Source organism: Aulonocara stuartgranti (genome assembly GCF_965226115.1).
Source record: "Aulonocara stuartgranti genome assembly, chromosome: 16".
In the NCBI taxonomy this organism is placed as follows: domain Eukaryota; kingdom Metazoa; phylum Chordata; class Actinopteri; order Cichliformes; family Cichlidae; genus Aulonocara; species Aulonocara stuartgranti.
Window position 1 is genome coordinate 17,373,655 of NC_138952.1, and position 23,968 is coordinate 17,397,622.

At 41.1% G+C, this 23,968-nt stretch overlaps 2 protein-coding genes across 2 annotated transcripts in view; one reads left to right on the plus strand and one right to left on the minus strand.

The window, feature by feature from the left end:
- Positions 1-9,903, plus strand: part of agps (alkylglycerone phosphate synthase) — a 28,630-nt gene extending 18,727 nt beyond the window's left edge. The window contains exons 15-20 of the mRNA XM_082507569.1: positions 583-652; positions 1,598-1,659; positions 2,401-2,490; positions 3,922-4,021; positions 4,200-4,257; positions 7,955-9,903. Coding sequence (XP_082363695.1) covers positions 583-652; positions 1,598-1,659; positions 2,401-2,490; positions 3,922-4,021; positions 4,200-4,257; positions 7,955-8,076 — 502 coding nt within the window. The 3' untranslated portion in view covers positions 8,077-9,903. The remainder of the gene's footprint in view (positions 1-582; positions 653-1,597; positions 1,660-2,400; positions 2,491-3,921; positions 4,022-4,199; positions 4,258-7,954) is intronic.
- A 2,257-nt stretch (positions 9,904-12,160) lies between these two features.
- The window catches only part of pde11a (phosphodiesterase 11a), a 52,923-nt gene continuing 41,115 nt past the window's right edge, over positions 12,161-23,968 (minus strand). Inside the window, exons 15-20 of the mRNA XM_082508025.1 lie at positions 20,922-21,022; positions 20,647-20,724; positions 20,487-20,550; positions 20,118-20,192; positions 19,176-19,259; positions 12,161-14,980 (exon numbers count right to left, since the gene is read on the minus strand). Coding sequence (XP_082364151.1) covers positions 14,747-14,980; positions 19,176-19,259; positions 20,118-20,192; positions 20,487-20,550; positions 20,647-20,724; positions 20,922-21,022 — 636 coding nt within the window. The 3' untranslated portion in view covers positions 12,161-14,746. The remainder of the gene's footprint in view (positions 14,981-19,175; positions 19,260-20,117; positions 20,193-20,486; positions 20,551-20,646; positions 20,725-20,921; positions 21,023-23,968) is intronic.

Consider the following 23,968-nt stretch of genomic DNA (forward strand, 5'->3'; position numbering starts at 1 on the left):
TAATTAATATCTTGTGCAAGGCATTCCCTGTTTTGCCAAATGTTTGATCAGTATTTGATTGTACATGCCATACATTATATTCATTAAGTCTTATTTGACACCATTGTAGCATTTCATGTTTGCTTCTATTTTAGGATCTTGCTGAGGTTCAAACAATGGTTTTGTGATAGAAAGGGGTTAAGCCATACCAGCCAAAACCTGTCAGATGCAACATAGTCTTAATAATTGCATTATTTTCATTAAATGGCCATCACCCATCAGCTCAAGTGCCGGTGATGGATTGCTTAGGTGTGGTGAGGAACGTTTCCTGCAGTGATGGGAAACAGGAAGAAGGGTGAAAATCAATATAGTGATTTTCTAATGAGCTTGGCCTGATTAGTTTGGATGGTAGATGAAAATGTGATTACCCACCGCAGGTGATAGATGTGTGGCTGACCTATGGCGATGCAAGGAGCATAGCGCCATTGATCTGTACATTGTTGCACTGACAGCCTCCAAGACAGCGGTTGTGAGAGGGAGCAGCCGGAGCAACAAAGCTGAAGAAAAGATCTGTTAAATATTAACCCTGATGTCTCCTCGCAGGGGCCTGGCAGCTGGAGAGGACAATGGGCAGAGGGGCTACATGTTGACCTTTGTCATCGCTTACCTCCGGGTGGGTCACTTCTCTGGCTTTTTCCCTGCCTGAGCTGATGGGCAGGTGGGGCAGGCAGGGAGATTGCAATTTGACAGCGGAGAGGATAGCGAGCAGCAATGAAAGCAGCGGAATATGACCTCGGGAGGGCTTTGATTTGATCTGGTCACAGTTGTTGTCAAGGCATTGAACAGCAGTAGAAGAGCACAGTAAATGCAGACAGAATGACAATAGAAAGTTGACTCAGGTCATCCCTGTTAGAAACCTTTCTGATAATCATCAACAAGCAGGGTGTTTAAATATACTTAAGCAGGTCATCAACAGCTTTCTGCTTTTTAGTTTTTTGTTTTTTTTTATCTCAGTTGTCAAAAGTCCTTCCTCAGTGGCTCCATATTGTAGATGTTTACACATTCGCCCAACAAGCAATAATCCCGATTTCAATCCCAGGAGGAGCCACAAACCCTTTTGGGGTTGCATCGGAAAGGGCATCCAGAATTTAAAGCCCTTTTCAATAAAGCAACAGCTTCTATTCAAAAATGCCTTTTTGCAATACAGGTCTGAAAATGTCTCGTTGAGATGTCTACTAGTACTACTAGTTATTTATGTAGTCATTCTTTATATTCTAGTTTTATGATAGTGGTTTGTTCTGTTGAATGTAAGCCGGTGGTAAAACATCACAAAAAAGCCCAAGATAATGTCTTTGTTTTATCGGTACAGAGAAGAGAAGCTGCTTTCATTTCTCTTTTTTTCCTTTAAAAAAGAAAGTTGTGCATTGCCTTTAAAAAAAAAATCGATCGAATGTCACCCAGCTCATAAAAATAAGAAGCTGTGGTTTCAAAATAAGATCACAAGCTTGGAGGATTTCTGCATACGCTTGATTTACAGGGTTACCACAGTTCTCATAAAATGTGCTGAATCACATTAACATATAAGCCTGCTTATATATGTGCATTTCATTCCAACCAGGACTTGGGAATGGACTACTATGTGATTGGCGAGTCCTTTGAAACCTCTGTGCCTTGGGACAGGTAAATACATTGATTCACTCGCCTCCTGCAGAGTCTGCCCTGAGCGTCCTAATCCTGTTTTTCCCTTCCTTTCGTTTATTTCTCCTTGCCTCTGTCTTTCACATTCACCTTCATGCCTGCCTTCTCCCCTCATTAAATGACCCTGCGTTGGTGGAGCTTTTCCTCCTCAGCATACAAACGTACCACTACTGACATACTCACACACCCACACACATACATAGAGGGGAGAGGTGTGTGAGTGTCCTCTGTATGTGTACCATGTACTATGAGTCACAGGCTCATCTCACACCCATGTACTGTGATCTGCATTTTCTACATGTTTTCATTGTCCTGCTTTCTCACACAACAAACAGGAGCACATGCAGGCTCCTTGTTGTGTAACATGCCTGATGGGGAGAGACCAAGAGATCAGGCAGTGAGGCGAGCATATGTGCCTGGCTCATTACCCAGCCTCCTCCCCATCCTCCACACTCCACGCACGACTGCAGATGCTTAGGACTGGCGGCCATTTCCACACCAGTGGGAATCTCTCCCACAATGGTCTTCATGTTAGTCAGTCTGGTCTCTACCTCCTGCCTGGTCTCTTGCCTTTCTTTAATGTTTTTGGTCTGTCTTTCTTTTATTATTTATATTTTTGCAGTGCTTGGTTTTAAATACACATTGTTGTCATGTTTTAAACACACAAATATCAGCTTAAACTCCTATTAATTTTCTTGTCTTTTCTTTCTTTCTTTTTTTTAGGGTTTTGGACATTTGCAGAAATGTAAAAGCGCGCATTGTGCGAGAGTGTAAAGACAAAGGAGTTCAGTTTCCACCATTATCCACATGCAGGTAATATTTAAAAACAGTTTCCAAAAGACTGAGCCTGTACAAGCGCTCTGCCAGTCTCCTCACCATATTTTAATGTTTAACACTAGTGCAGAAACGACACCTACAGTATAGATTTCATATTGTTCTTCCCATGAAAAGAACACAACAATGCACTGTGTGTTCTAATTTGTCCAAAGGCTATTAAAAATATGACACTCTCAATCAGGTCACACATATGTAACGAGCTCAGGTAACTTATTAAACAAGCAGGGCAGTGTAGTTTTTAGCAAATGATACTCAAGGATTAAATGGTTTTCTTGTTGGATGCTATTTTAAACTGAGGAATAAGATGTAGTTGTTTGTCACAGTTTGTAACAGTTTTTGAATTGTTTAAATTTTACAAATATAAATGCTTCTGAAAAAAATAATAAACATCATGCTGTGATAAAATATCATCACATCAATCCTTTAAATGACATCTATACACAAATAATCAAGAGCATTCCCCAAATGAAATATTTTGAAGAAGTCGGTCCAAATTAGAAACAAATGAAAAGCAAAGAAAAAATAGAATGACTATCAGTTGCTAACTTTTATTGTTTGACAGCAAATGGCATTCAATCCTAAAGATACATTTCAGTTATAACCTTGGAAGTACTGAGGTGCATACCAAGTGTGACCCCTGTTGAGTTTGCAAGAGCCACGGAGACAATGCGGTCGGACGTTGTGATAGACAGACGGCGAGCTGGTTGAGGAGCACCAGGCTGCTGCTCACAGATTGCGGACAGATTAGGCCTCAGCCTGATTATGCTACAGCCATTCATTTCCCGGCTGCAGTCTGTCACATGATTGATTTGTCCATTTAACCTCCAGAACAGTGAGTGTGCCAGGTGATGGGCCATGTCAAATGAACAAGGGCCCAGCACCCTGCTCCTCCAGAGGGAGCAAGGCCAGAGAGAGAACATGTAAACGGGAAAAGCAGCATTATATTCTCAACACAAAGGTTGTTACACAATATGTTCGAAAACCTGAGCGTAAGCTGCATTTAGTGGTGTGGGGAAAACACAAATATTATGATGTCAGTTGAATCACCCTGCCTGCATCATACCTGAGGAGTAAATGTGGCTCAGATGATTCAGTAAAAGGATTTGATCGCCATTTATTATGTGATAATGTTGTGTTATTAAAGGCGATAGTGCTTCCACGCTGCCTCCGCTTTCTGCTAACCATGAATGGAATTGAGGTCAGAGGTTCGCTGGGGAAAACCAAACCTCCCACTGCACTTTGTCTTCCGATTCCAATAGAAAAGAATCATTTATTGTATGTAAAATGGAGCAACTTGTCAAAAAACTCCTCCTTCACATGCATGTAAATTGGATTTTCTGAGAGACGGTGGAAAGAGAAAGATTAAGGTTTTTTCCGCTCGTTTGAACGTGTTTCTTTTTCGTGCAGGGTGACTCAGACGTATGATGCCGGTGCCTGTGTCTACTTTTACTTTGCCTTCAACTACAGAGGACTCAGTGATCCAGTGCATGTGTATGAACAAGTGGAGGTAGATCCAGTTTTATTTTTCTGCACATTATGCCAAAAACTGTTAAATAAAATTAGAGCAAATTGCATCTGATGTGATAACATGTTGAAACGCCAACACCCATCAGAACAGATGTCAGAATATAACATTATATAATGTATAAACTGAGTGTTGTTTTGTTTTTTTCCCCTCTTCACAGCATGCAGCTAGAGAGGAGATCCTTGCCAATGGAGGGAGCTTGTCACATCACCATGGAGGTACCCAGAGCTGAGAATTTTGTGCTTAAAATGTAGAGCCTGTTTTCACAAACTGCAGAAAGCAAGTGCATATAAATCACCAAAAAAGCACAGTGATGTTATATTTGGAGATTCTCATGTTTCAGTTGGCCAGGAAAAAAAAAAAAGTTTTGTACTGAATTGCGATGACAGCATGGCGAGCCTACCCGGCGTGCTCTTCCACGCTGGCAGCCAGTCGTGCTGTAAATGTGCATTTGGTCGTGGATCTTTCATCGCTTCCTTCACATTTCCAAAATCTGTTCCCACAGCTCAGATGAATGACTCTGACTCGGCTATTTGTTCATTTCAGCAGTGACCAAATGAAACGTGAGCAGGGGAGGGCGGCGAAACAACTCTCCTGGCCCCATCAGGGCTAACCGAAACGGCTGCCTTATCTATATTGCCATCCGCCTCGCTGTTTTCATACATCACTTGAGGCTATTCATCACACCTGTCAAAAACAGTATGTAGTGAATCAGCTGCGATATTAAATCACAATTTTTCCTGAAGGCGGGGACGGGTTCAAAATTAAAAGATTGCTAATAAAAAGGAGGCAGCGGGCCGGGGTAAATGATGCCGCCGTTATCGCCGGCTGTACACTGACCTCCAAACGGTGGCCCGGCCACCCCGAGCGGCACGGGGAGGTGACGCTGGGGAGAGGGGGGTGGGATATTGATGCAGCTACCGTGTGCGAGGCCCATTCTGTAATTGTGATTAATAACAGCGGGGCTCGCTATCTGGGTGCAGACAGGACGGTTTGTCTGCCCACAATCAGCGCTTGACAAATGGAGCTAGTTTCCCTGGGTTTTGTGTATCAAACAAAACAGATGTAGTCAAGGATGGTGAGGTGGGAGGCCAGTGGAGAAAATATACATTTTTGTGGCCCTGTATTTACAGCAGGTCAGCACGGTGCTGCGTGGGCATACGAAAGGGAATCTCTGCATGCAGAGCGCTTCGACCCCTTTCACTACAGGACGTAATACTCACCTAACAGCACTGTGTGTCAGCTGCTGTCCAGGGGAAAACCATTTTTCATGAAAAAGGAGTCAGTTTTAACAAACTGGCTTTAAAAAACCCCAAAACAAACATGTTAAATGTTTAAATATTGGCCAGTGCTTAAAGACAGAACACCAGGAGAAATGTCCTCTTTAACTAGGTCACCAGTGTCGCAGCAGTGAAGAGTTGTCGGAACATCCATCACCAGGAGAATCATCCATCTATCAACCCTGCACCGCAACTCCTCAACCAATACTCCAGCTTGGTCATATCAGAGGAATGCATGGCCACTGCCTTACCCTGTCTGTCATGTCCTGACCCCCATTTGTTAGAGAAACCCCAGGAGAGCGAGAGCGGGGTGTGGAAGCGGATGAGCCTCAACCCAGCTTCTCTCTTCTTCTCCAAATGAAGGCCATTCGAGGGTGCCCAGCGTCTTCACCTCACCTTGCGGCTTTCTTTTTCTTTTCTTTTTTTTGCGGAGATTCTCTCTCACCTGCTCCCCACACTGCACTTCCACTCAGGTCACTGCTCTCAGGAGGTAAAAAGAATGACCTGATTTGGTGAAGTTCCACGTTTGCCATTCGCCCTGAACTTCCCCGGGCTTTTCCACATGGGAGAAATGTCAGTTGTTTGATTTTTGAGAAGGAGGGGGGGATTTTCTAAAATAGCTACCTGCACTTCTTTGCATGTCTCAGCTGCACACACCAAGCCTGGTGAGATTGATTGCAATAGCAAGCAAAAAAGAGAGAATATGACAAGATAGATGTGTAAATTATCACAGTGATGGAGGCAATGATGCAGTCCCAGCACCTTCTGTTTTCTCTCCTATTCCTGAGAGGAGGGTGGGATGGAGGTGGAACGAGGGGAAAGAAGTGGGGAGGAGGTGGTGGTGGTAGAGAGCTTGGTACTTTCTTAGTTATTGGGTAGCAGCTGATTGGTCCCCTTGTCCCCATCTGGAGGTTTGTGTGGTATCAGAGTCCCCAGTGACCCCGCTCTCTGCCCTGTTTTGTCAGGAGACGGGCCTCACTAGCCTCATGGCTTATCCCCATCTGGGTTTCCTGGCCAAACTCTGATAACATAGCGTTGTAACATGTCAGGGTGGCCCCTTTTTCTCATCTTGCCCTGGGAGCACGGGGGGGGGGGTAGAGGCTGGAGAGAATCGTGTGGATTGGGAAAGGAAGGCATGTGAAGACACGTTTTTGGGGGGGTTTTTTTGGGTTTTTCATTTCGTTTTTTTTCCTTTTGGCCTTTATAATCTTATCTAAACTGATTACACTGCTGGTTTCACATGTTTACACAGAGAGCAGCACCTGTTCTGAGCTGCTCTGTTCTCAAGTCTATCTTTTTTTTGCGTGGGTGGGTTGTAGATATCGAGTATTTCTTTTAAAGTGACACGACGTCAAAAGTTAAAATTTACTTACTTCCTCTTTGCTGGACTGTTATTAAAAGACGACTTTTTCCAAGAATGAAGCAGCTTTCCTTTCCCGGATTTTTAGTTATTAGTATCACACTCTGATAATGACTACTTGCTCTTTTTGAACTGATTTTGCAGGGATTAAAGCTAAAACAGTGACCGAAATGATCATTCTCACTGCTATTATCTCACATTTTTCAGTGTTTTACACTGAAAAATGTGAAAGTTGCCTGTCAGCTTCCCAAATCCCACATTATCCCCCCAAAAAGTTGCACTGATAGAAAACAGAGAGAAGGTGAAAGCTTCTCATGTATCATTTATTATTTAAGTACTTGGTTAGGCCATAAAAGGCAACGTTAAACTTGAAATTAGATCAATTTTCGTGACTGTGCCGAAAAACATTTGACATGAACCTAAATCTACATATTTGGGGTTTCTTGGGTCTACTGACCAGTTGAGTAAGTCAGTGTTGTTAGTCCCCAGTAGCACCACTCTTTTCCTCCTCTTATTGCCAAATACAAAAATATAAATTAGTGCTTTAATTTGGTTACATTTGCTGTTAAATTCTTCTGTTTGAAAAGTTGCCGGCTCCACTCTGCGGGACCCTGTCAGGTCCAAATGCTTTGGAGAATGTCGAACTGGACAGCTGGTAAAGTAATGGGCGCTCTCACTGGGCTTCATGCCGAAGGCAGTCTCACTCCTCAGGTTGGGGGGTTTGGACGACGATGATGAGAGGCCGCGAGGAGCGGCTGAAAGCCAAACTCCCGCTGACAGAGTGCCATTGTGTTGGTGCTCCACGGCTGGCTGTGGCACCCTAATGATGATCGGGCCAGTGTTGGGGCATAGAGTGACGTTCGGGACAACGGAGCACAAAACCCTCGCGGGTCAGCTGGAGGAGTGCGGCCGTTGGCACAATGAGACAGAAAACGCTCCTGTGACTGTGGACAGGGGGGGGGATTGGAGGGGAGCGGTGGCTCAAAAAGTGAGGGAGCCGGGGACGGCCCGCTCCAGCCGCCAGCCGGCCCCTCCTCTGGGAACACACAGAGCCTAATGAGTTTGATAGTCTGCTGAGCTCCATAAATCATGCCATGCAAAACATTTCTCCTCTCTGAATAAAAGCATTTATCACCCTCTGTTTATTCACTCACTCTCACAAGATTGATTGGCTCCCAGCAGCCTGCTGAGCAATCAGCCGTGCCGATTCCTCTATTTCTCCCCCTCAGTCGTCTTCCTTGGTTTTTTTATTTATTTCTCTCCTCTGTCATTCAGTGGGGAAACTTCGGAAGGAGTGGATGAGAGAGACCATCTCCAGCGTCGGCATGGGGATGCTCAGGTCTGTCAAGGACTACGTGGACCCAAATAACATCTTCGGCAACAGAAACCTCCTCTAATTAAATAATTCTGTCCATCTTTAGCTAACCTTTTTGTTTTGTTTTCTGAAAGCATCTTGTGCATTTTTGATTAATAGATACTAAATGTGATTTCAAAACGGACACAGATCTTTGTCATCTACATCAAAAGTGTCATCCGGTGCCATTTAACGATTCACCCAGGCTTTTTCTTGCTTTGACTTTGTATTGCACTTAATCTGCTGTAACAATCATTGTCGTCCATGTTGAAGCTCATTTTTACTCGTGTCACGGTCTCATCCTCCTAAGCCACAACTGTGATGCAACAAAAACCTTCATTTTTCATCACATTTTCTTTTGTTAAACTGCTAAAAATCCTTGCCAACATTAGCAGAAACAATTTGTCTACATGATCCTGTCGTGTGTGTGTGTGTGTGTGTGTGTGTGTGTGTGTGTGTGTGTGTGTGTGTGTGTGTGTGTGTGTGTGTGTGTGTATGAGTGTATGCAATTGAGTGATTGGCATTTCTTTAGTGGTAACTTTCAGCTCAATGCGCTTTCTGAAGCTCTGTGCCTTTCTAAAGCTTTTGTCTGCCTACCCTTCTACTACACGTGTGTACATTGAAGTCCCTTTGTGAAGGTCATCAGTGTCTTCTGTTCATCTTTTCATGCCCTCCTGCCTTCTGTTGTACTGACCAATTGCCAAGAGACTTGTTTCTTGTGTATGCGTGTGTGTGTGTACCACTGGTGATGAACTTTTTCGAGTTAAATGGGACCTATTATGTTCATATCTAGCCCCACCTTTCTATTCTTGGACTCTGCTCGAGTAGCTTGGCACGATTCACAGGTCACAATAATCGTTATTTATCTTCTGCTGGACCTTTGCGTATCTCATCTCAGCTAGCTCTCTTCTAATTGGCTGCCAGTCACAAACAGTAGTGTTCAGCAGCAGGTGGGTGGGGTTGATGTTATGGCAACATTAACTACAATAATAAAACCATAATAGAAAATGATGAAAAAACATAATGGGTCCCCTCGAGTCTTTGTTCTGCACAACCAAAATTAGATAAACAGTATGAGGATAAAGACTGATGATTCCCAGTGTGTTTAGCGTTTGCACTGAAGGCATCAACCTTGCATGGTTTGTTGAGAGAGTGGGGGGAGGGGAAAAAGCCATTTCCATTATGACCACGTTTGCAGTGTAGGGCCTCTGGATTCTGGTGCTCACGTTGTACCAAAGACTCAACTCATCAGATCATGCGAGCATACTGTACATGTGTTTAATGTTATGGCAACTTACTGCAAAGTTAAACTGTATTTTTTAATTAGCATATGCAAAGATAACCATCTGAAGAGCTCTAAAATGTAAATATGTGTGACTGTTACACCTGCTAAAACTTTGTATTAAAACACAAGTCCATGTTTCACTTTTTTTTTTCTTCCTGCCATGTAGTTGGATCATTTGTGTTCACCCCAAAATTCTTCAGCTCGTCAAACAGTTGAATAGTGTATTGTATGAAAGGTTTTTTGGATCGGACCCTGTAATGTACTACATTTTGATACTGGACTTTTTGCTCTCATGTTGAAGTAAGGTCTACCTTTCCATTGTTAACTATGTGTCATGTTTTCCAGGATCCCTGTGTGCTTTAAGGTCAAAAGAAATCCCCCAAAAGTAAAAAGATTTGTTCAGGACCCCGCCCCCAAACTCTTATCTGACCTTCTACCCTCTTGTGTCAAAAATATGCGAGAGCTTGTTTTTGAATGTTATGGCTGTACCCTTTTTGGTCAATTTTTCCACTTCTCTTAACAACATAGTAACTTCTAAGTATGTTTTGTCAATGCTGTTTGTGCAATAAATTAAAGTAAAACTTCCCAGTTGTGAATTCTTTATTATTTTCTTTGGCTTTTTGTATGCACTCCACATTGTTGCGAGAGCAGAAAACTTTTTCCTCATACATCATCTTAAATTTAGCCCTTCAGTTCTTGTCTTTATTTATACTGTCAGGCTGTTAGGAAGGTCAACGAGAGCCTGAGAGCAGCTTTTTTTTGTTTGCTCAGCCTTTACCTGCACCATGCGGAGCTCAAGGTAAAACAGCAGAGCTTAACAGAGCCTGTCTTTTGCTTCCTGGCAGGCTTTTATTTTTTTATTATTTTTTTTCTACGCACAGGCTCATTTGGGAGTCATCTTCACCCACACAGCCACCCACACACTGCTGGCTGACGTCAGCACCACCAAGATCAACAGCAATCGAGCTCAGACTTGAACTGTGAAATGCGCTGCAGCTTTCACAGTCTAACAGTCTAATGCTCAGAATTATGTGTGAATAGATATATCAGATAAAAGACACAAGGGATCCATAATTACATTTAGGACTGACGGTCATATTTCCCGATATGATTAGATTGATATATTTTGCAGGTAATTACTATCTTTTCACTAATATCTTTACATCTTTGTAACCTGACCAGTCTAATGTTTGTTGCAATGCAATTTCCACTCTTTACAAATTCAAAGATTTCTCAATGAAACGCCCTATCTACTGAATTTCATTGAGAGATACAGTTTGTGTGCAAGGATGCATTTGTCCACATGAGGTCAGTACTGCACTGAAGAAATCAGATGTAAAACGGGAGACAGTGTCCATGGTGAGGAAAATTTTAATAAGCATCTCTGATGGACTATTTGGTACTGTGCAAAAGTCTTGGGCTGCCTCTTGTTTTCTTGAATTCTTTTGAAAGTCAATATTCAGTAACGTCTTCAAGCAACATAAAGAAGTCCAGACGCTTTTTTCTTTCCAAGCTTCTTAGACTACCACTGATAGTGTTTTTCTATCTAGGTATTGGAAGAGTCTTTGGGATTGTTGTCAAACTGAAAAATGACGCCACTGCCCATCAGAAGCTCCAGAAAGTTGATTCTGTTTATCTGGACATTGCGTTTTCAGTGGGAGAAACTTTTGATCAACCATCCAAGTCTCTGCGTTTTCATCTGAAAATGCAGCATCCAGATAAACAGTATCAACAGTATCTGTACGAGTGAGCATCTATCAATACAGGCCAATCAGATGCTTTTCTGATGTTATTGCATAATGGATCAAAACCTTTTTTTGTGTGTGTTCATAATTTCATCAAAAGACGCCAAGGTCACTGGCTGAAATAAAGCCACAAACCATGACAGAGACTCCCACCTTTCCATTTACACCATTTCTGTTGATGCTTTAATCAACATTAAAGCTCAACTAATGGGCCAGATACAGATCATGTTTCAGGTCATGATTTCTTTGTATTTCTTAAGGATATGACTTTCAGACACTGTTCATTTTCTGTAGATGTTTTTTAAGGCCTGTCATTTCCTCTTTTGTCCTCCACTTGTTTTTTTTTAAGGGCACACTCCACACCATGCTGAGATATGCAAACTTTTCAGCTAATAGCTCTTTGAGAATCACCTTGTTGAGGCAAAAATACAGTGTTGTGTCTGTCAGACTGTTATCGTTGACATTTTTTTTAGATTTACTAAAGAAGTGGGAGCAAATTATGTGTTTTTGTGCCTAAAGATACAATTTAAAATGAGTTCTTTGCTAAGTTGTCTGCTATCTGTAGACACAACACTTGTTCATCCCTCGAGTTAGGTGCTTCTTTTACACTTAGATGATTCATAGGTCAGATTTAAGTGGTTTTTGGTTTTGCAAACAAAAAAAAACATACAGTCAGGTATAAAAACTGGACTGAAAATGTGTGAAAAAGCAGCCAGTCTCCAAAGAAAAGCTTTGAAAGACCTTCAAAAAATCTGGAAAACTACTGCTCAAGACTACTTTAAGAAGTTACAGGAAATTCTGACTCCTTGGAAGCAAGATATAAAGAAATGAGACATGGCTTTGGCACAGAACTGTAAAAATGCACCATTAAAATTAAAGGTCAGTTAAAATCTCGTTGAATTATTGATTATTAAAAAGGCTATCTAACAATGAAATATAGTTTGTGAGCCTTGTATGTAGTAACAGGTAATAATTTACATAGAAGCAGCGTTTTACTGTTTGTTTGTTTTTAAATAAATGCATAAAATAAAATGCATACTTGACAGCAGCGCAGCTTCAAAATGGATCACCACAATCAGAGTCAGAGCAAACCAGAGCACGTGTAGCAGCAGTTTTTATTTAAACTCTCAACAGAAACATCGCTCATTTGCCTTTCCATGCCTTAGTTTTCTTTCAGTTTAGCCTGCCGTGAATAAATCCAGAGTCCAAACTGGGAGAAAGTAGAAACACAAAAAGCACGTTACACTGCGGGAAAAAATGAGTAGAAGTTGGCCCTGCACGGAGACCTAATTGGAAAATAGAACAGTGATATTCATACGTAAATCACATAACATGATGCAATAGAATTTAAGTCATGCATTTCCCATGAGATAAAATGTTTACTGATGAAAGTACGAGGTATTTCTTGGCTCACTTATTTGCTACATCCTTAGCAAGTGGTTGAATTTAATACTGCATAAAGACATGCGATTTCTTTAAAAAGAACAAAACAAACAAACAAAGAAAAAACAAACAATCTGGCTGACTTCAGTTTAGCTCTTCAACTAAAATACAGAGCACACAGATCCATGCCACACAATGTGCACAGTCACGTTGTAAAACTCCAATTAACAAAAGCTACAACACAATTCATAAGGCAAACCCCCACCCCCAAATAACACTTATTATAATTGTTTGATAATTTAAATAATGTCCAATTTAAAGCCTAATTTAGAAATGGCGTCATCACATAGTTTGTCCGTAGGGTGGCTCCAACTCCAAAGCTCTCAGGACTGTGCAGGAGCACAAGAGTATACATCTCAGCTGGGTATAGACTGTATATAAAAGATAGATGGGGAAGCCAATGTGGAAGTTCTTTAAATAACCAGCAGGGGGCAGCACTGACTGTCAAAAGAGCTGCAGTTGTATATATATTTACAGGAAAAATGCCCTGGGCTCCCTTGCTCTTTAAGCTCAGCATATACTTACCTGATTATTTTAGTATTTTAATTAAAATTATCATTAGAATTTGAAAGTAAGTGAGTCACATGTTGTTAGCCGATGACTGTGTGGTGTCTCTCAGTTTCAAAGTCAGATCTTCTTCTTCTTCATTTCACTAAAACAATACGTTTAAGACTTAAGTCACACATTAGTTTACTAACTGAAGGGTGGCTTAACGAAGGCTCTGTCCATCCTTTATATACAGTCTAACCGTGGAGTCAAGTGGGGTCGTGATAGTAAGTTTTTTGCTATTTTATGAAATATTTAGTGATGTTAAAAATGAATATATAACTGACATTTAACTAACATATTATGTTTCAATATCTTCAAAGAATATCACCCAATATATAGGTACTGAAAGTTTTTACTTTCTCATTTAAGTCCCAACAATATATTAATGACTGGGCTCTAATTGAAACAAAAGTTTGTGACTACAAGTGATATGTCATTGTCTCAGGAATTTTTTTAAATAAAATGCAGTATACAGCTGGTAGCATTTGTGAAGTTTAGAAAAGGCCAGAAATTAGATTGAAACGTTTTACATTTTAGGAAATACCCTTAACTGCTAGACAATAAACAATGAGAAACAGCAATGCTATCTGCTTCCACGTGTTTGCAGTCTCTATGCTATCTAAGCTCTGATCACCTGCCTGTTCAACAGATAACCACAAGAGTGGTAAGGATCTTCCTTTCAAACTGATTGGCTATAAGCAAAAAAGGGCAGCTCTTCAAATGTCCAACAATGGCTTTTGATATTAAAGAATATTTTATTTTTAGGTAACAGCTGCGAGTGTTAAATTAGTAGATGTTAAGATTTTTCCTGCAGAAGTTAATATAATATCAGAACAGCTTCATCAAGGCACGTTTGTGTGTGTGTGCGCGTATGTAAGTTTGTATGTGATAAGTCAGGCCCTGCATTTATAAAACTAGGCAAATATATATTTAAGTTTATGGGGGTCAAGATGTTAATTGCAGTCACTGGTTTTTACAAATTATGGCAAAAAAAAATACAGCGTGGTTTGACACACTATCTAAGAACCTCAGCACGGAGGCCATGCATGTTTCATTAGGATCCTAAAACAAGGCACAGGAAAAGAGGGAGTGGGAATTCAATTTGCATTGCAAGCACTGTCACAGGTCCTTGTTGTTCCTGCACCCCGTTGGCCTTCAGAAAGTCTACAGCCACATTACAATCCTTACTCTTTTCAATAACTCGGTAGCCTATTTACAGATTTACAAATAATAATAATAATAATCTGTTACCCTGGACAAAAAGAATGACCAACAAGAGGGTGCCAAAAGCAAAACAAACCACAGCAGAGACAAATATTCCTCCCCTATATTCTCCACGACTGTGCTGAAAATCTGTACACTGCCGTGGAATTGTTGGTGTTAGCTCACTGGCTGACATGTTGACACAGTGGTTTGAGTTTCCTTTCTGACGTGGCGTCATCGGCTGATTTGTAGTTGCTCTGACAAGCTTGCCAAACACAGTTCTGTCACCCTTCAGCACAGGGAATCTGAAGGCAGCAGAAAAACCTCTATGATAGCGCCACACTCAAGTCTGAAGCTCATCCCTAGTAGCATAAAGCGAACAGGAGCAGAGCCCATGAATCTCTGCATGCACTGCACTTCCTCCTTTGCAAACTGCATTTTGGAGGAAATAAGCCTAGGAAATCAGCTCAGAAGCTTGGCAGCAGAAGCTAACTAGCTGCTTTAGATGGTGATCCGTCAGCACTGCCACTGCAGCAGAGTGTGCTGCCAGTTTTGGCCACAGTGCAGCCACTGGCTTCTGTGCTGTCACCACTGCAGGGGCTCGCGGGTGCAGAAACACTCTGGCCACGTTGTCTCTTCCTGTTCAGTTCCTCCCATTTGGCCCTGTTAGCTTTGATCATGTCAACCATCGGCTGAAGTTTGGGATTCAACTTGACCAGAGTCTAGAAAGAGAAAGAGGGGGGGAAAGGAATTAACACTTACAGTTGGCTACATGTGCTTACAACGGCAAGATACTGCTTAAAAACAAATGTTTTGAAATGCTACTTTTGCAGGGTTAAAGGGTTGACAGAAATAAATAAAGGATAAAACACCACAAGCAAAAAAAAAAAAACCAAAACACCCAAAAAGTTTTCGTAGTATACAGCCGGGACTGAGGAAAACTTCTTATTTTGCTTCCGCTTGTCTGGATTCAGGTCACAGGGGTAGCAGTCTAAGCTAAGAGAAACCCAAACATCTCTCTCCCCAGCCTCCTCCAGGCTATCCAGAGGGATGCATTCCCAAGGCATTCCCAAGCCAGCTGAGAGATATAATCTGTCCAGCATGTCTTCCTCATGGTCAGCAGCCTTCTGCCAACAGGACTCAGAGTCCCTCCCAAATGACTGACCTCCTCACCTTATCTCTAAGGGAGAGCCCAGTCACTCTTAGAAGAAAACTCATAGGGGGTATTTTTATTTGTTTGTCTGTCTGTCTGTTTTTTTGAAGAGGAATGGATCTTATGGACGAAACAAGAAACACTGCATGCTGAAGTGATGATGCATTATTCCTTAAAGCATGGCTCTGCTTTTTTGTTTATTTTCCTCTTAATAGGACTGTAATTTCTGCAATATAGACTGGCAACTTGTCTAGCGTGTACCCTGCCTCATGTCCCATGACAGCTGGGACAGTCTCCACCCTCTAGCCATCCGCTCTTCATTTCCCCCTCATGAGGAATGAATGGCTGGATGGAGCATAATTTATTAAATCAACTACTCCCAAAGTCAAGCGTACTGCAGGCCACTTAAAAACCAGAAAATCCCCCCCCCCCCCCCCCCCCCACTCTAAGCAAAATGCATAAGTGATGTATTTCCTTAAAGAGTTTTCCTTAAAACACATAAACAACACAAGCTATTGGCTATAATATGCTAATGTTACACAGTCACTGGGACGCAAACTTCAATACAATAGCAATAATAATGAGTAATCTCACAAAATAACCGCTCCTATTCCCAGTTTCAATTAAGTTATTATATAAATAAATACGTTTATATAAATATTTAACTGTACATACGTGTGAGGAATGTCAAACTGAATTACTCCAGTACACATGCAGTACCTTCACAGCTCACCAGGGGCCCCTCAGCCCAATGTACTGAATGAATTGTCACCCTTTGCATTACAAAAAAACAAGTTCACATTAGGTCAAACCTTTACGTCAAACTACCGTAACTCTTGACCCGTCAATCAAAAAAGTTCTAATGGTTCCTGAAAGCAGCAACTCTATGCTTGTGATATTAGGGTCATTACAGTATAATCCCAGGCAGAGCACCACATTCAAAACTCAATAAGACAATTTAAAAAAACAGTGAAAACAACCCAAATGTCCAATAAAGTGTCTGTTTTCTGTCGAGCTCCGTCACTTACTCACTCACTCTCTCTTCCCAAGCAATTACTGTACTAACCGTAGCAACGCGCAGAGTCGCTGCTTTGAGGAAGCGTTGGAATTCTTAAAATAAGCAAATGGTTTTGGAGTTACAGATGTTTAAAAAATGCTGCAAAACACCCGTCTGATGTCAGCAACAGGTCAGGCTTCAGAGGGTTAAAACCCGAGGATTAACCTTTTTTTAAATACCGTCTGTGTTTTAGCAAAAACTTTTTTTGGTACTTTTTTTCCTTTTTTAATAATCCAAACAAATATGAATTTACACAACAGAAGGCAAAAAAGCAAAATCGCACACATTGATGTATTGTTGCCAATATTTTTTGATACAGAATAACATTTTTTATTTAAGAGTAATGCTTTACAGCAGTTGCAGTACTTTGTTTTTGCACAACAGTGGGAACATTTTTTTTTTATCCAGATAGTTGAAATAGTATATACTTATTTATTTTTTAGGCTCAGACTGGGGCTAGAGAAGCTGCACATTATTCATCCACTGCATTACATGGGCAAACAAATGAAACAATACAGGGGGAGTAGCCGACTACAATAACAGCGACACACAGCCGGTTCATAGCTGCAGCCCATTAAATGGCTGGTTTCTAAAGATTAGAAGCACATGTATGACTGAGATTAGTTGCCTTTGTCATTTTTCTGCACTGAGCTGCTTGTGGCAATGTGGTCAAAGCTGTCACCCACTGTTTAATAAATTACCTGCAAGACAGAACTCTATTTTTCTAACATTGCCTACTGGATATCCAGGGCAGTCAGCCAGTGTAATTAGTTATTATTTCAATAATCTCTTTTTGATGCTGAACTTTAACAATTGAATATATGTCCAACTTACAAGGCAAGTTTTTTTTTAACATTCATATGGGAGTCATACAACAGCAGTGTTCCTTATGTCTGTTTCCTATTGTCAAGACAGGAGCGGCATCCACTGTAGGTAGGTAGATATTAACGTTTCACGTGTACAAACATATATGAATGTAACTGATGTAACTGGTAAATCAACTGGTTCTTTTAGTGCTTTTCTACTCTGAGCACTCAAAGCACTTATACACCATGGCTCATTCATTCATTGACACAGCACCTTTTTCTATGCTTAAGTGCTTCCCACCTATCATTCAGATAATGAATCTGAATGAATGTGAATGTGTATCACTCACAAACATTCACATGAAACAGAATTATCATATAAATGAGTTTTAATCCTTTTTCTCAAAGCAGTTGCATGCACCACATGCCTACATAACAGAGTTATTTTCACATTTTCTACAAAACCTGATGAGATTTGTCTCATCTGCAGGTTGAGAGAGGGGGCTTTTCTGGGGAAAAACATGTTCCCGCTTTCTACGCAGCAGAAAACCCTCTGTGGCATATCCTCACTGGTCTGCGCAGCTTCATTATTCCACTAAGGAAGACTCAGAAAAGAAGAGACTGTCATATGGTGGGGTAAGAAGAAGGGAAGGTTATATAATGGGGGGATTAATATTCCAGAAAATAGCGAGTCACCACCAGGAGAAGGAGATCAGCGAGATCACAAACGAGATCTCTTCCACCCACGGATAAAAACCCTGCTGCCTCTGAACTTCCTCTGTACTCCCCGTCGCAAGTTTAATTGGCAGCAGCGTGATCGTGAGCTCCATATCTGGATTCTCCAAACATCAGCTTTTTACACGAGCCAGTGTGAAGACAAACCCCCCACGCAGACGGCGCACAGCTTTGATGCTTTTTATCTACACTACCCTGGCAGTAACAATGGCGTAACCAGAGCCTGGCAAAGATTAGTCTGCTCGAACTTTTGACACTGATCCTGGGTTAATTTAGTAGATGCGAGGATGATCTATGGTTTGTTTTCTTCCCGTGACAACTAAGAGTAATATGTGCAATATGACAGTAAAAAGGAAGAGAGGTTGTGCTGTGTAGTCTCACAGTAGAAAAAGCAGAGGGAAAAGGCCCCGGTTCTATAAAACTGAATGATTTGTTTTATCCTCGACTCCTTTCACAACTCCTCTTCTGTCTGACTTTCATGAATTTAACTCCAGCACGTCTCATCTCTTAACAGACCTGATCTCACCAGTAAGTCAGCCTTTTTTCTTCCTCCCACACAGCCGCCGCTGCTGGCAGTGGGAGGGGCAGTGAGGCTCTGTTGATGTCATTCAGAAACACATGCACACGCGCATCACTGTACTAGCAAGGACACAGTATTAGCTTGATCCTAATATTTGCTCATGAGGGATCTAGAAATGAAATGAGATTTTCTTTCTTGCTTGCTTGCTTTTATTGAAATTTTTTGGTATTTAAAGAACCGAACGCATCAGTCCTTGCTAATTTCATTTGTGTGCGGCGAACAACGAAGAACACTGTCTTACTGAGACGTTTCAACCCGACTTACATCACAGCTTCATTCACGCACTCGACTACCTCTGAGCTTTCTCACACCCAGGAAGTGCACACTCACACTGCTATTCTCAAAAGAGCAGGATGCAACCTTGAAGTTGTTCCACAGCTTTCAATAAAAGAAAAAAAAAGTGTTTCTTTTTCAGTGAGAAATCTGTTGCTGCATAGAAAGTTGAATAGCTGTTGGTGACAGTTTCATTGCTGGCGTCAGTGGAGGACAATAACGGGCGAAGGACAGTGACTACTGATGTCAGAAGCGGATGTGTGACAAGCGGCACACAATGAAGGCCAGAGAGCGGCGGATCTTCAAGCGTTACCTCGTACAGCGGAGAGCAGATTCCATCAATCCATTCTAGCTGAAGCCCTGGCAACTCATCCTTCCTGTTTCGGTCAAAAATGGCCTGAAAGACAAAAGACAGAATTTATTTACATCTATATCAGTGCTCACACTAGACAAACAACGGTTACAAGTTAGCATCATGGTCCCTAAAGTGCTGCCGTTCTTGCTTTTGTAAAAGAAAATTCTCATTCAGCTCTCAAGACAGCTTTATAACTTTATTTTCCATTCCGCCTCATTCTCCTGCAGCCGGAATTTAAGAGCCTCCACCGAGGCTGTGCTTCAGAGATAGTTACTGGGATATGACTTAGAAGTTAATATTTAATTTCCAACACCCACACACAGAGCGGTAAAGGTTTGACACAAGCAGCAGACCTGAGGCTACTGAATTAGTTATTTCAGAGAGGAGGCAATGTGGCCTGGCTCGATTACTCAACAGCCATTAATTGTACGTGGAAAGCTGTCTGTTTTCCCCTTTTAAGGACTTCCAACATAATTCAAGCTCAAAAACCCCTCAGTCAAACAGACAGTGCTCTTTTGCTAATTAAAAAAAAGGAAACATATTTTCTTGTAAAGTCCCGATACACCAAAATAGCGTTAATGAATAAAAAGGTCACATTTTGCTCTAAATGCAACCGGGGGCAGTTCTTTTCTTTTTCTTCTCTCCTTTTTCTGTTTTTAAGAATTACTGCAAGTCTGTCCACAGTTTTCTTTTTGGCACAGCAGCAAGGCAGTGGAGCAGTCAAGCTGACCATATGCTTTTCTCACACTATGGGACGCAAGCTCTCGTGTTTCCTAAACAGCCACTATGTGCAGCGACTGCAGCGAAAATCTATCTTCAGCATCATCAGCTCTTAGAGGTCAGCAGAGGGGAGAGAAAGCGCAAAAAAGCACAAAACCAGAGCTGGCTCGGTTTACTCACAGAGGGCGTGAGTTTCAGCTCCAGTCTTTCTCTGTCGCCCTGCTCAAAGAACTCGCTCGTCACCAGCTCAGCCACCTGAAGAGAGACAATTCAATAAGGTGCTAATTCAGTCAACTAAGTGATTAATCGCCAATTACGCCTCAAGTTATTATGTCTGTCAAAGAAAAGCAGCAGATTACCACAATTTATATGCAGCGGCTAGTTAAACTTTTTTGCTTCAAAATGCTTTAAATGATGATTTGATTATGAATGCAGCGTATCTTTCTGCTGCTCAGCCATTTCAGCTCCACGTGAATGGATTTGAAATACATCCACACAAATGTCGCCTGTGTTACATATGAGCATGAGAGTTCACACTGTTTTTGTCACCTTTCGTGATATTTCCCAGGGCTTAGTGACAGCACCGAGATCACATGCTGTCATCATCATGGATCTGCGAAGACATATTTATTTTAAGAAGCATTAATAATCCCAAAAAATGTAACATAAAACCAAATTCAATCAGGAAGACAAAGACATACACGATTACCTGCACATGTCTCTATGTGCCTTCACATTCCAATTGTATTCTCCATTGCTGACCAGCTCAAAGAACATGTTTCTATTCCTGAATGAAAACAAGAAATCCTCATATGTACATGTAAATTACATAAATTCCACAAGGGGGCGATGTTACCTAAAAGAAACCCATAGTAAGCTGTGAACAGCTAGAGGCTCTGTAGCTGTCAGTGTGCTACACTGTCAGGGCTCTGTGGACATCTCACTAACAGTTTAATAAGCAGTGTTTTTTTTAGCGGTACATACTCAAAGTAAAGTGTGAGGTCTGTGGCCAGAATTGACTGTTTCAGCAGCTGCATGAGGTCGCTGTACTCTGTGGACGAGAGGTTGGAGAAGATATTGTGACCCTGTGGAGAGACACACAGAGACACCATAAAGAAAACATAAGCCACGTTTCTAAAAGCATACAAGTAGCCTGAAATGAATGATTACTGTCCCTGGACATTTTGGATAAGTACCATTCCTATGACCTGCTGTATAATTTTTAAGAGAAGCACAAACCTGTCGTCAGATATACAAACTAAAGCAGCTGACGTGATAGCAGTGTGGGATATCTTTACAAATGTATTACCCAATCCGTCCACTTAAATGTTTTTACCGCAATAACTATTAACATTTGATATTTAGTCCCAAAATTTCAACTTCAACTCATCTAGGCTTGCTCACATTTGGCCTTTAATAAAAGTTTGGGCTAAATTTTGTTACAATCTACGTGTTAAAATAAGCATTTGTCAACTAGAAAGGTGGCACAGAGATCAAGGAAACTACTGTCAGTGTTGAATTGGAAGCGTTTTTGTTTTGTTTTTTACAGTCAAAGTTCTAGTTGGTTCCCAGCCTCTTTTTTTTTTAAATTTAAAGATTCTTTTAAAAAGAAGAATTCCAGTAATAATGTATACTAATACTACTACTAATAATAATAATACTTTTACTAATTAGAGCAGGGCGATATGACCAAAAATATTTATCACGATATACATTTGAAAATTTGCGATAACGATATAACTGACGATATAATTGACACTAGACAAATGCTTTACAACTCCACAACTTTATTAGTGCAAAAAACCCCATCAATGCATTTTGACTTAAACAAGCAGCTGCTTTTTATGTGCATTAAAGTTATATAAAAATTTAACAGTGCAAATGTAAATTCCTTGCTGACAGTTTAACCAAAAGCCATTTCCAGTGGAAATTCCTCAGCATAACCATGTATAATATCCACAAAACTTAAAAAGAGGTTATACACACACAATACGGCAATGTTATGTTGAAGCACAGTAGGTATCACTCCGCGAGGCTCCTGCCTACGATAGCCGTAATGCTGCGACAGTCCATCAAGCGGTGCAGCTTCGTAGCTTAGCAAAGTCGTACTAAAACATTTGACAGATTTTCGAGCGCCATGTACCACATAAAATCGTTTCGAGGTCAGTAAACACAACCAGAATTAATACATAAGGCACACGGGATTATAAGGGGCACTGTCGATTTTCAGAAAAATCAAAGGATTGATTTTAAGTGTGCTGTATTTTCCAAACAACACGGTAATAACGATGGCCCGCTAGGATGCTCTACCAAAAATAGTGCTTTGTTGTGTATCTGACCGATGAAAGCCAAACCAGTTCCACACCACTGAAGTTGCAGCATTTTTACAAACCAATTCTGGTTCATCCGTTTCATTCAACGATCCGCTTTCACTCTTCTCATTCTGTGTCACCGCCATGTGCATATGTAAACAAAGGCACTGCGCACGCACGTTTTACCCATATTCTATCACGATATTTCATTTTCCTATCGTTGCCCAAAGTTACACCGGTATTACCGTGAACGGTATGATATAGCCCAGCCCTATTACTAATAGGTACTAATTCATATGTGGGGAAGCATATACAGAGCATTTTGTGACCAGAGAGAGCTGATAAACTGAAACAAAAACCTTCAGTTCAATTTTACTTATATAGCTCCAGATATTATAGAGCATAGGTGTCAAACTTTGGCCCGCAGCCTAATTACATTTGGCCCGCGAAGCCATACCAAATTACTATTAGAGCTGGCCTACTGGTATTATACAGCTAATATATATATTGTTTAGTATTAAGCTTTGCTTGTTCCATATTCAGTTTTTCAGCAAAACGTGTTTGAGTCCATAAGAAAAGATTCATTCTTATATCTGGAGGAATAAATATATTTCAATAAATATTAACGTTAGCCCGCAACTTTGTTCCAGTTTTGAATTTTGGCCCACTGTGTATTTGAGTTTGACACCCCTGTTATAGAGAGATATCAAGTGTATCTCTCTATAACAGGGGTCAGCCCCATCAGCCCTTTGTGTCAGCACCACAAAGGGCTGATGGGAGAATTTTAAAAATCAGGGGGTGTTTGAAGGGAGTGTGCTTACTACACCTGGTATTCACCCCTGTTAGAACCATTAACACGCCTAAATATCTAACCAAATTGTCAGTTCATATGGAAATTAAAGCCATATAAAACTACACCACCATAAAACGTTTCTGTGTTATAGAGAGAAGAGAATGAGGGAATGTGCAGTCCTATGAAGTCTTCACAAATTTGACGTGTGAAAGAGTCATAAAAAGATCTTATTTGGACAATTAAGCCATAACAGTAGAACACATAGTTAGAATATAAGCGATCACATTATATCCACTCTCCTCTAACGGATGGTTTGCAATTAGCAGAGGTTTTTAAATGCTGATCGTCACCGTTTTCCCTTTCGCAACCTGAGCACTGAACTCTAAAAACTGTGCCAACATGCTTGTAATTCCTTTCATCAGCTCATGGGTTCCTATGAAATATTGAACTGCATAACATCAGTAACACAAAGGACATCTCTCATTCTGTCACAACTGGAGCAGATGAAGGAAGGAGGCGACTGAAATAGAATGACTAGCGGGATCTGAGAGATACAAAGGAAGCGAGTGACGTTTAAAAGTTTACAATTTTATTAATGGTTTGCGCGGGCTGGCGGATTGAATTTGAGCTCCAGCTTCGACTTGAATTAGCCCCGCTGTTCATTTATATGCTAATGAACTAAGGATAACAGTAGTTCAACCCCAGTATCAACACACACCATTATGATATTCCAAGCAAACATTTGTCAGCTTACTGTGTTGTCAGCACCACGATAATGAAGCCTGTGGAAACTACCGCTAAGCTTCGCCTCAGCTGCTCCCTCAAAACGCCTTCAATTACAACTTCACGGAATCCAGTCACCTGGTAAAATGTCTCTCTCAACCAATTACCACCGAATCAATCATCTCGGTAATTACATTGATTTG